At 38.9% G+C, this 12,329-nt stretch overlaps 1 protein-coding gene across 3 annotated transcripts in view; it reads right to left on the bottom strand.

The window, feature by feature from the left end:
* The window catches only part of DNAH5 (dynein axonemal heavy chain 5), a 257,848-nt gene that overhangs the window by 42,300 nt on the left and 203,219 nt on the right, over window positions 1-12,329 (bottom strand). For all 3 annotated transcript variants that reach the window (XM_057496308.1, XM_036896717.2, XM_057496315.1), the window contains exons 60-64: window positions 9,192-9,371; window positions 6,177-6,314; window positions 2,169-2,304; window positions 1,593-1,909; window positions 838-993 (exon numbers count right to left, since the gene is read on the bottom strand). In XM_057496308.1, coding sequence (XP_057352291.1) covers window positions 838-993; window positions 1,593-1,909; window positions 2,169-2,304; window positions 6,177-6,314; window positions 9,192-9,371 — 927 coding nt within the window. The remainder of the gene's footprint in view (window positions 1-837; window positions 994-1,592; window positions 1,910-2,168; window positions 2,305-6,176; window positions 6,315-9,191; window positions 9,372-12,329) is intronic.

The following is a 12,329-nucleotide window of genomic DNA, read 5'->3' as shown; positions in this document are numbered from 1 at the left end:
AGGGAGGGAGGGAGGGAGGGAGGAAGGAAGGAAGGAAGGAAGGAAGGAAGGAAGGAAGGGAGGGAGGGAGGGAGGGAGGGAGGGAGGGAGGGAGGAAGGAAGGAAGGAAGGAAGGAAGGAAGGAAGGAAGGAAGGAAGGAAGGAAGGAAGGAAGGAAGGAAGGAAGGAAGGAAGGAAGGAAGGAAGGAAGGAAGGAAAGAACTTCAATATAGGATTTAGCACCAAAATTGGTGTAATCATACCATAGAAGTGAGATGAACTCCCCAACTAAAATTTGGTTCAGAGTTCCAGACTGATGGCCCCAAACATGCACCAAAAGGGTGTGAGAGGTTTATTACTCACATAATGAAATTTTCTGGAGGAATTAGGGTAGGCTTCCAAGCTGACCCTAAAAATCCCTTGGGAGTGCAGGGAGGAGCAGCTGTTTCAGGGTTATATGGTGGCAGGTGGGGCTGGGATGAGGGTTCCCACCCATGGAACGGACAGAGGGTTGCATAGTTTGAAATTCCCACCAGTGCCGAAGAGTAGAACCCACAGGTTTCCTTGTCAGCTTGTCCAGATTTGGAACAGAAAGGGAGGCAGGGCTGATAGGACTTGAAAGCTGTCCACAGTCAGACATCAAAGTGGTGTCACACTCTATTGCACAAGTGAAGTAGATACTCCTAAATGGAATGCTATTGACTATTTTAATCCCAACTCAGGAAGTGTAGAAGAAAAAGCAAATGCCCTTTGCTGCTGACTCCATTTGAGTGACTGCCCATTGAGAAAGTTTCATCTCACGTTTACCTGGCCTCCCAGTAATCATCCTGCACATTGTTACCAATAGGCTTAACCTACCTTAAAGGTAGACCCAGTCTTAATGAAGTTTCTCTCCAAAACGTTATCCAGGGCGGGATCTAGCTCCTCCCTAACATCTTCAATGAGCAAGGGCCTTCCGAGAGAAAGACTGTCCTCCAGGTGGTTCCTGAAGTACTTGTGATTTAGAGATGTGATCTAGACACAAGATCCAAAGGTTGCTCTTGAGAGCCAGTATCACCGGGCAAGGCACAGAGATAACAGATATTAAATGGTTCCAAGCATTCTATCACAGCTTAGTTTTTAGAGATCCTAACTTGGGACCCATACTTGGTGAGCTGGTGTAGAAATCTTACATTGTTTCCATTCTTTTCCTTAGCAAACCGTCATTCCCTTTTACTAGGAGGCACAGGAAGGCTCTGTGTGACAACACTGCCATTTCCTCACTGCCATCATTTGTCACCAAGAGTAATGGAATAATTATGGTGTCCTTGTAAAGTGCTGCACACTTACTGTGATACATCTCCACCCTGCTCTGTTTATCCAGGAGAGCCACAGACCCTTGCAGAAGAGTCTGAAACCTTCAAGAGATGGCCTTAGGTAGGCATCAACACAAATGCAAAAGCAACTTACAGGAAAGATCTTAATGTCTGATAGTAGGCTCATGTCTGTTACTGCTCTTCCTAGGATCACAAACAATCTCCAATATTTTCAAATATTTCTTAATTTGCAGATTCTCCTTCATCTGGGGCAATAATACTTGACCAGTAACATAAATACACTCGAACACAAAGTACCTGGAGTTCACTTTGGCTCTCTTTATTTTTAATCCAGATCTTGCCTTGAGTCTGTGGATCAATTAGCAGAGGATAGCGAGATGCCTTTGAGACGATAATTCCATTCTGAATGGACAGGTCGTCGTTTGGCAGACCTTGGAGGTTCCATTCACTAATAGTAGGAGCATCAATCAACATCTCGTTGAGATTTAGATTGTCTCCAAATGGGATTTCCCGGGCTTTCATTTCCTTCTTCCAGTCATTTAACAGCTGATTGCGAAATTCTTGGTTAAATGGACCAGAATAAGACAGAAAAGCCGTAGCTAACAGTACATCCCCTAAAACGGAAAACAAAAACTATTGAAATACTTTATAATCAGTCCTGTAATTGTGCAGAACATTAAAAATGAAAGAAAAAAGACCTTTCTTTTAAACTAAATGCTAGAAACCATGTTATAACCACAGGTTGCTTCTGAAATAGCTGGACACATGCAGAGGAATTTGAAGTAAACAAAGGTTGATTTGTATTCTGATCAGAGCTTAAGTTTGCTAATTCTCAGTCAACACATAAGCTGATTAATAAAGGAACTTACATACCTACAAGTCTTTTTGTTTGTGCAGCAAACTCTTTACTTTGTTCCGTCCATCTCTGTTTTTCTCCTGCCAAGCCACCGATCAGTGCAGAAGCAGTCTGCATCTTAGATCTGCACCGTTCGGCATCTTCGAGCAAGGTCTAAAAAGGCCATAATCAAGAGGAGAACTTTCATTGAGACAAATGTAGCCTCTGGCTCAAAAATATAATTTTATAGCATTATATATTATCTGCCTTTCTGAGATATATGAACCATTTATTTCATAGGAAGCGTAAGATTTAGTTTCCATGTGCCTGTGTCAGCTGAAGTCCATCTCTTAAACCTACCCATGAACCCTGGATGGATTCCTTCATGTGGGGCCCCGAGCCAATTGGTCAGACCCTCCCCAGATGTTAACACCTGAAATACAGTGGAAATTTACATCGTTTATGATTACCCCTTAAAGAAAATTAGAAATAAAATGTAAGCTTACATACTAATGTCATATAGAAGAAAAAATGTAAAGAAATATATATATATATATATATCCTTACTTAAAATTAGGAATAGTGCTCATGTTAAAGTTCTAGCATCATTATTGCTTTATCTAACTCCACATCTCCTTTTACTCTATGTGAAACTTCAGGTTATCTTCAGATTGTGGTGTTCTGAGGCATGTTCACAAATCCCAGCAACGCTTGGCTGAGCAGGTCCCTCCCTGCTGCTCCTCATGTTGATAAAAGACCTTTAAGCTGACTTCACATCCTGGTGCCACCCAAGGCTTAGTTCATAAAAATAAATGGTTCTGTTTCTCTCTGTTTAAGAGAAAACTGCTAATTTTACTTGTAAAAATGTATCCTTATGAAATAATGATGAATATAAAGATTTAGCTATATGACCAGTCACTAGAAGTTCATTTATTACATATATGGTAAATGTCTAGTAGAGAATTATTTAAATAAATTATGGTGTATCCATGAATAAGGATATTCTGAAGCCATTAAAAATTATTTTATAAAAATATTTATAACCAAGAAAGATAATCATGATTTAATATCAAGTTAAAAATTCAATTTATAAAGTAGTATGTGCTGAATTATCTGTTGTATTTTTAATGGATTAAAAATACATAAATTGAGGCATATGTTCAGCTATGAAATGATAAAGAGCAAAATAGTTTCAGTGTTCATCTCCAGGGTTCCCTATGTGTATTTTCTATAAACATGAGTTGCCTTTGTAATAACACACTACAGTTTTTTCAAAAGCAAGGTATTTATTCCAGTTTGTTCTAGTCCACTTTCTGTTTACTTCTCCCTTGAGTTAATGCAGGAACCCTAAAAGCCCGGTTGAGAGACACACCCCCACATCTATGTTGCCCATTTATATCTATGTGTTTGTTTCTCTCCAAGAAGAAAGGTGTCAGCTGGGAACTATATTTATATATCATTTATTTCTGTCTACCTTTATAACAAATTTTTCATGTGAAAAATATTTTTAAGACTAAATTGTCTTCCCAAAATTTCCCATCCCCACTCCCAATGGGACAAACAAGAAAATGAAAGACAAGTGCCTCCTCTCCTGGCTTTTGTTTTCTGGAAGCCCAGACCCCTTTGGGGGTTGGGGATGGGGACGGGAGAGGAACAAATGTCTGAGAGTACAGGAGGGGGAGCAGGCTTTCCCTCCAAGCCCGGCTGGGGGGCATACAGAATTCCCTGGGTTCCGTGCTGAGTGCCCCACACCCACGCTCTCACTGTGCTCCCGCAGGGTGACTGGCTGTCCAGAGGGCCTGGGAAAGTGGGTCCTACCAAAGGCTCTGCCCTGCACAGTAGCAGGACAGACACTCTTTCAGGGGACCGCGCAGGCCTGGGGCATGAGGTTACCAGTCGTGACCCTGAAGAACCGCAGCTGGAGTCTCCTCCCCTGCCATTTGTGGTGTGTAAGCCCCCTGGGCTCACATGGTGCCCACGGAGCCGGCAGAGCAACAAAATGATGAATGATCCAGTTCACTACAGCATGTTGGGGGCAGGTGGGCTCACAGCCAGATTTTGGATTTTTTTTATTAGAAAAATTTGACATTTGTTGAAACTCAAGTTTTAAAGTCAGAGCCACATCTTTATAGTAGCAGTTTTCTGTGGTCCTATGATTGTTTACCTAACAGATAAAAGATGCTCAAAAACAATAAAACTCATCAAATGAGCTAATACAAAAATGGTAAAAATGGAACATAATAAAATGAGGCTGTAAAATATTTTTCCTGTGTTTAGTAGTGCTTCCTGATATACAGTTGACCCTTGAACAAGGAGGTTAGGGGCGCCCACCCCCATCATGCATTCAAAAATCTGCATACAACTTTTGACTCCCCAAAAACTTAACTACTAATAGCCTACTGTTGACTAGAAGCCTTACCAATAACAAAAATAACGATTAACACAAATTGTATATGTATTATGTACTATCTTCTTATAATAACGTAAGCTAGAGAAAAGAAAATGCTTTTTTAATTTGTCACAAATTCCAAAAAATTTTCCAATGTATTTGTTGAAAAAAATCCACAAATAAGCAACTGTGTAGTTCAAACCCATGTTGCTCCAGGGTCAGTTGTAAGTGAGGGTCCAAACTGGTAGAAATTAACACGGCTTCCTCATAGTTTCTAAAGCAGACATTTTCAAATTGTAATGTTAATTCTCTTTACATTATGATAAGTGAATTCCATAGAACATAAATAATAAGCCCAAAAACAAGCTGTGTAATTGTTTCTCTAAAATTTCAAAAAAGCTCTAATTTTGCTTTCGGGAGGCTTACCTTTAAAAGAAAGCTCATATATTCTGTATACAGTGAAATTGAAATATTTATCTAATTATCTCACTGGGACTCCTACAACAGAGCAGGAATCTCAATCCTGCAAGTGAAGGCTGAGAAGGGTCAGGGATGAATTCCATAAAACCATCAAGGAAAGAGCAGAGTGAATCTAGCTCTTACTTACTAAATATACAGTTTATCAGAGTCAGATACAAATTTTGGGGAGCCAGCAACTTACACAATCTGGGGATACCACTTCAAGAAAATCATAGAGAAATTCTACAAGTACCAAATACACAAGTGAACATCTATTTACAATGAGGAAAAAAAACCACTACCAAGGTGTCCTGTTGACTTAGAAACTCAGGTGCCTTTATTTTACCAGAACCCTTACACACAAATGCTTGCCCATCATATCCTGATTCCCCCCGCCCCTGCGTAGAACACTCTATAACTCCCAGTGACCCCAGCACTTATGGGGGCCTGTGTAAGGGAGGGACCCAGAAGCTTAAGATACATTAGGTCTATGTTAAATCTGCCTTGATTACCAGAAGAAAGACGCCCTAGTGGAGCTGAAATTAGCATAAGCAAGATAAAGAGCTTGTTGTCCAGTGGATAGGAAATGTATGAAATCTAAACTCTGAAAGATTCTAGAGCTGCAAAATATTCAGAGGTTGAGAGACTGTATGTGGTTATCATCAATGGAATACAGCCATGTGGTCAGTCACACTGATCCAGCAGAGATGCCTCAAGTGGACATCGAAGACCAAGGTCTAGACCAAACTATCCAGTCCTATGACCAAGAACCATTCTCTTATCCTCTCTGGACCTCAGTTCATTCCTCTAAAATAAGAATAAAAATAACTACCTTGTTTACCTTGCAAGATTATTTCAAAGATTGAGACAAAGTGGGAGGACATGATCTGAAAAACATGACAAAAAATGTTACAGAAGATGCTAATAACGTCATCATTAACAAGAAACTCAGAATGTTCACACTCCAGAACTGACCCCTATCTTGGCTAAATATCTTGACATCTCCCCAAAGGTCCTTGGGGTCTGAAACAAACCCCAGGGCTCAGGGAGGGACTGCATGCTGTATATGTAGCACATATAAATTAGCTGAATTCCTGCTAGAAGCCGAACCCTTAGAGAAAGTAGAAGCAGAGGGAAGGCCTACAATCGCCATGCAGGTGCATGAAGGTCCCTTCCAGGCCAGAGCATAGTTAGTTACCTGCTTCTCCATCATGGCCTGTTCGTACTCAGCCTGCACCACATCCAGCTCTGCTTGCTTGTCGTCCAGCTCGGCCTGGGCCTTCTGCAGGTCCTGCATGGCCAAGACGTAGCGATTCTCCTGCACCACCAAGTTGGCCTGCCCAGGACACACACACAGTACAAGATGGGCACAAACTGAACACCCAGCATTTCAGGGTCTGAGAACTTAGCAATATCACACTTACATATTTTCTCTGTTCCCCCACTGGAGTCATTTCAAGTTGCATTAAGTCAAGACCAAATCTTAATGTGAACTTGATGTAAATATTTATAAGTGGAAAACTACAGCTCAATAGAATAGAAATCAGTAAATTTTTCCATAAAGTGCCAGATAGTAAACATTTTAGGCTTTTTGGGTCAAGAAGCAAAACTGAGGCTATTTTTAGGTACTTACTCAAAAACTATTTAAAAATGTAAAAGCTATTCTTATTTCACAAGCTAAGTAAATACAGGTAGTGGGCTCGATTTGGCCTGTGAGCCAAAGTTTTGCCAACCCCTAGATCAGAGCATGATAACAGTAAATGTATATAGGCACATTATAGAATATTATAACATTAAGAATTATTAGAAGAAGGTAAAACTAAATATTTAGAAAATCAGCCTAGCAGGACTCATTGTTATTGATGAGGATATTAAAACAAGACAAAGGATGGAATGTAATTACTTGTTGAAGGTAAAGATACAGATTTGTGGGTAGCAGTGGTCTTGTTTGCATATATTGCTTGCCTTCAGAAAACAATTGATACCTTAAGCTGTGGCCAATTAAAAATATTTGTTTTGAGGAAGCTACTGATTACACTCAAAAGACTGTCACAGCCCCAGGATTTTGAGTCTTTTCTAGGACTTTACTAAAAAAAAAATTAATTAAAAAAAATTAAATGATGCTCCCAAAAGATGCTAACTAAATGGCACAGAATTCTTCCAATATGACTGCTCATCTTAGGAGCTGTAGGACTTTGCATGTTTCCTAAACTCTGTGAGCTTCAGTTTCTCCAGGAAGATACTGAGAAACTACCTCTTCAGATTGTGTCTGTGTGTGTTTGGTTTAAGTAAAACAGCACAGGTAAAAACCCAAGCTTAGTACCTGGTATATCACATGAGTTCAATAAATGATAGATATTGTTATTGTTACTATTCATGTCCAATATTTAAGGCTCAACTCTTTTAAATGCCCTGTATATGGACTGATGTTTATCAGTTTTTCCTATGTAAACCTCATAGAGTTTTCAAAGAGAAATCTCATTACACTGAACATGAATCAAGTCCAAATTTCTATTGTTGTAATTAAAAATTGTATAAGTTTATTCACTGCCAGAAGTCACTTGGCCTATCTACAGGGATGGCAAGGTGATGGAGATGGCCCTATGGAGTCTCTGTTACCAATGAGTGTCGAGGGGGTCCCAGCTGGAGCTCAAGGAGTGTCCTCACTCAGGAGGCTGGAGTTTGCAGAGCAGCCCCACCAGGAATATGTGCTATCAGGGGCCTCGGTCTGTGCTCTTCATGTATTAAGCAGAGTTGCCCAGTGAAAGCCTGCCCTCCTTTTTTCTTGGGCTTCTCCCTAAGCAGTGACTTTGTATGGTCCACATAGCTGTGTTTATTTCTCTGACTGACAGTGGTGGGACATGACCAAGTGAACATGCCCAGATGCTGGATGTTCATAAGCCTATGGGAGAGCACCCCCGGGACTGACTTCTCACAAAGAAAACACATGGTCCAGAAGCAAGCAAGGTCCTCTTCTGACGGGGTTCCCTTCATCTCCTACTGTGGGATCTAGATTGTCCTGGGTCTGGGGGAGGCTGAAATGCACTGAAACAGAGGATGGAATTTCATTGTTCCTACATAAATCTTATTTGGAATGTTTATTATTTGGTACTGATTTCAGCTCATGTTATTTAAAATAACTATAACAGAGTAAAAAGTGTCCATCATGAATTCCACTATAATTCCCATACACTATGTACACTTACCCACTGGAAGAATATGCAAAGGATGCCCTGTACTTTTGATTTGAAACAGTGATCGTAATTCAGATGCCCATTTCTAAGCTATACTGTAGTCTTCACGGATACCAAAATCCACATTGTCACACAGCAGGTCATCAGTTATTTGCTCTAAAGTTCTCTGAGTCAAATGAGTCTCTGTTCTTTCAAGGTTTCCCAGAACCCTTCAGGCCTCAGTGATGGAATAAATGGCCTTGGATGGTAACAGTTAGAAAATAAAATGGGACTTGCAACTCTATCCTGTCTCCTTTCTACTCTTGATTATTTGTATCATTATTAATAAGGCTCCTGGGTAGTTTCTAAGTGTGAGTGAATTTTAGTTAGTGGTTGAGAGATTTATGCAAAAGTAAAATAATCAACCAAGCCATAAGGTGCTTTTTGAGACACCAATCTTCCATTTTCAAAACTTGTTATTGCTTCTCCATTCAAGACTGAATATCATTGAATGATAGTGTACAAATGAACTTTAGAAATGCAATTACTCAAAGGAAAACACAGGTATATTCTCCAGTCACATTAAATAACATGATATTTAGTTTCTTTCCGGAGGGACAAAGGAGAGAGTACTATGTCATGTCCTGAACCAAGACCAGCCACCAGGGTCTATGTGTTGGCCTGCCTCACTCAGGACCCCCCAGCTAGAGGTGTTGGACATTATCAGGGGATTCTATGCTATAGTTTTCTGTGTTTCTTTTTTTTCACCTTGATATTGTGCAGGAAAAATATCCAGCAACCCGCAATGGCCTGAATGTCCTTGCAGTGTCCATGCTAAAAGGTTCATTCAGTTCTGACTGAACTAGGATTAGAGAGAAGGAACATCCTGTGCTCAGCCTTTCCACCACTTGCTGTCCCCATGGACTTGGGTACAATTAACACCAGCAGCCAAAGACTTCTAAGTTGCATGACAGATAAGACCAGCTGGCCTAGAGACCCCTTGCAGGCACGTGTCACACACTTGTATTTTTGAGACTTACCTTCAGAGGCAACACCTCTCTGTTTATAGAAAAGAAGGAAGCCATGGCTTTGGTCCAGGAACAGAGACCAGCTACATTCCCACACACGCGTTTAGCCGTTTCAATATTATAGTCTGCCATCTCAAAGTAAGGATTCAAAAATTCTATCACTTCTTCATTGATTGTGTCTTTCGGGAATTGCTATGGAAGAAAAGAATGAAATAAAGTCAAAATACTTCTTTCCACTAAGTCATATTGACATTGTGCTCACAATGCCATTGAAATTGTTGAACAGCCAAGAATAAACAAATGATGTCCTATTTTGCCAACATTTCAGGATATTAGGCAGTCCTGAAGGCGAACACAGAGTATGCAGTGACAGCAAAGGAGTTAGAGTAGACTTTGTCTTCAGTTAACAAGAGGTACCAACCCTAAGTAAATCTTCTGGGATCTGGGGAAAGAACAGATTATTTAGGGAGTGAATACTAATATGGTTATTAGAACTTCTAAGGCAATAAATCTTTCATGTCATTAAACCTAAATAGGTGAATTACAAATCCAGAAAAGGAAAACAAACACAGATGGGTATATTCACCCTAAGGACATACATATTTAGCATTTACCAGCAATTAAATGATTCATATATTCAGACAGAGGTTATATTAAACTCACCTGAAATGTGAATATAATACCTTGGACATTAGGCCTTGAGGGGGATGAATTAATTTTTAATCATAGAACTATCAAGAATGTGAGAGAATTGTTATAAAATGTAAAAATAGTAGCCAAAATGGATTAAGAATGCCTCCTTGCATCAAAAGAGACTGGCCAAACAATGAAACTGGTGTTTTTAAAAGTGGTGTTCAATCATCTACAAGAAGATGATTAAATATTTTCCAAGTAGAAAGAAATTTAGCATCCAAATAATTCAGAGAAACAAGCCTTCACAAAACATACATAACATGAGGTGGAGCACATTTTCATTCAGACGTCTTTTAATGCAAGTTTCTTATATGAGACTTGAAAAATACTAAGGCCAGAAGGAAAAGCAGAATGCGTGGGAGCAATAGGAGGGTGGTGGTTGTGACAAAAGGTAAATAGCAAAGGAGATTCCAGAGCACTAGCACTGCCACCAGGTCCGTAAGGCAGGAGAGTTGCTTGCCAGCATCCACTTCCAAGTCCAATTCCATTGTCACCTTTCTCTGTGAAAACTTTCTGAGTCTCCCCGTCACCATTGCCATTCCACACTCAACAATCAGAGTTAATCTCCTCCTCTCCGCTCAGCTGGCGAGTTACTCCTTCATGGTGGCACTTAACGTCACATAGTCCCTTAGTTAACTGGGACAAGTCTGTACAGCACTAGTTCCATAAGCTACTTATTGTCATAGCTGCTATATGGTGTCTCAAGCTGCTGTAGCCACACAGCCACTTGGGCAATGTTGAATTGAAAACTGGATGAAACACTGTGTAAAAATCATTACTTGGGAGATGGATCTGGGTTGGGTACTCCCAATTATCTGTCTCAAGATCTAGAAATAGGAGATAGAACAATAAAATTTCTACCAGAAAACAGAGAAACATTTATTCTTCCTGAGAGGGGGACAAAGACTTCCTGAACAGGACACAGAAAACACTGTTAAGGAAAATATTGACAAACTCGACTACATTAAACTTAAGAACATCTACTTATCAAACACAGTATTAATGGTATGAACAACTAAGGCAGAAAGTGGGGGAAGATACTTGCAAAAGTATAAATGACAAATTACTCATATATACACAAAGAAATTCTACACAGCAATAAAAAATGTAAATGGGCAAGAGATCTATTCCAAGAGGCTCATAAACTGACAAAAATATTCTCACCGTCAGGGAAATGCAAACTCAACCCAAAACAATAGAATAGCTGAAAGTAGAAAATGGTTAAATGTAAAGCAACTTACACTGCTGGTGGGTGTGTAAATTGATACAACTATTATTGAAAACTCCTTGCTACTATTTATTAAAGCTGATGAAATTGTGTAATCTGAGACCTAGGAATTCTACTCCTGAGTATAGAGCCAACAGAAATGCAAATATGCCCACCAAATGACCTGTAGACCAATAGTCATATTAGCTTTATTTATAGCAGGCAAAAACTAGTAACAAAAGCCAAAATCTATGAATAGTACAATGGGCAAATGGACATTTCACTCTTGTTCACATGAGAAATGACTGCTAAATTTACAGGAATTTTGCAAATTGTTAAATAAAAGCATTATCACAAATTAAATTATACCAATTTGTAATTAAAGAAATGTTATTTAAAATAAATATAATGTGTAGTCAAAAGTCATCAATCACTTTCTTATTACTTTACTACATTTTACTATTTATGTTCTTGAGGTCATTTATATCTATTGTACCTATATGGTGGGAATGCTACATAACGGCATGACTATTCACCTTGTCTCAACTCTACGTTCAGCAACACCACTTGGTAGTTTGAAACTGATCATCCTGGAGTAGTTTACACCATGGAAATTGGCAATCACTACAAATCAGAGCTTTATTTCCTTTTTTCTTTCTTCTCTCCAGAGAACCATTTGTTAAACACTTACTATACAGTACTGCATATCAAGATACAGGAAACGACTGCAATGAAAATTTAAGTATGAAACACTGCCCTGTTCAACATAAGAATGAATCTTAGAAACAAAATGAATCAGAGGTCAAAACAAAAGATTTCATATGATATGATTTCATATATATAAATTTCAAACAGGCAAAACTAATAATCAGGATAAAGGTAAGAATAATGCTCATCTTAGGGGAATTTATTGATGGGTTTGGGACACAGAGAGATTTCTAGGGTATAAACATACAAATTTTGATTTCACTGTTCATTAGTAGGTATATATATATATGTAAATATTCATTAATCTGTACACTTAAAATTTGTACATTTTATCATATATAAGTTCTATCTAACAGTAAAATAAAAAGATCAAATTACTACTCAAAAATTTATTACTGAGACTCAAATATATATGTATATTTATTTATTTATATTCATATGCAAGTGATGATATATGCACACGTCTGGGTTCCTTAAAATATTTTTTTTAACTTTTATTGAAAGAAATCACTGATGATGCCTTAACACACCTAACATCTGTC

The sequence above is a fragment of the Manis pentadactyla genome, chromosome 2 (assembly GCF_030020395.1).
Source record: "Manis pentadactyla isolate mManPen7 chromosome 2, mManPen7.hap1, whole genome shotgun sequence".
Classification (NCBI taxonomy): Eukaryota; Metazoa; Chordata; class Mammalia; order Pholidota; family Manidae; genus Manis; species Manis pentadactyla.
Note: the sequence above shows the minus strand (reverse complement) of the source record. Positions and strands in the feature narration are given on the sequence as shown.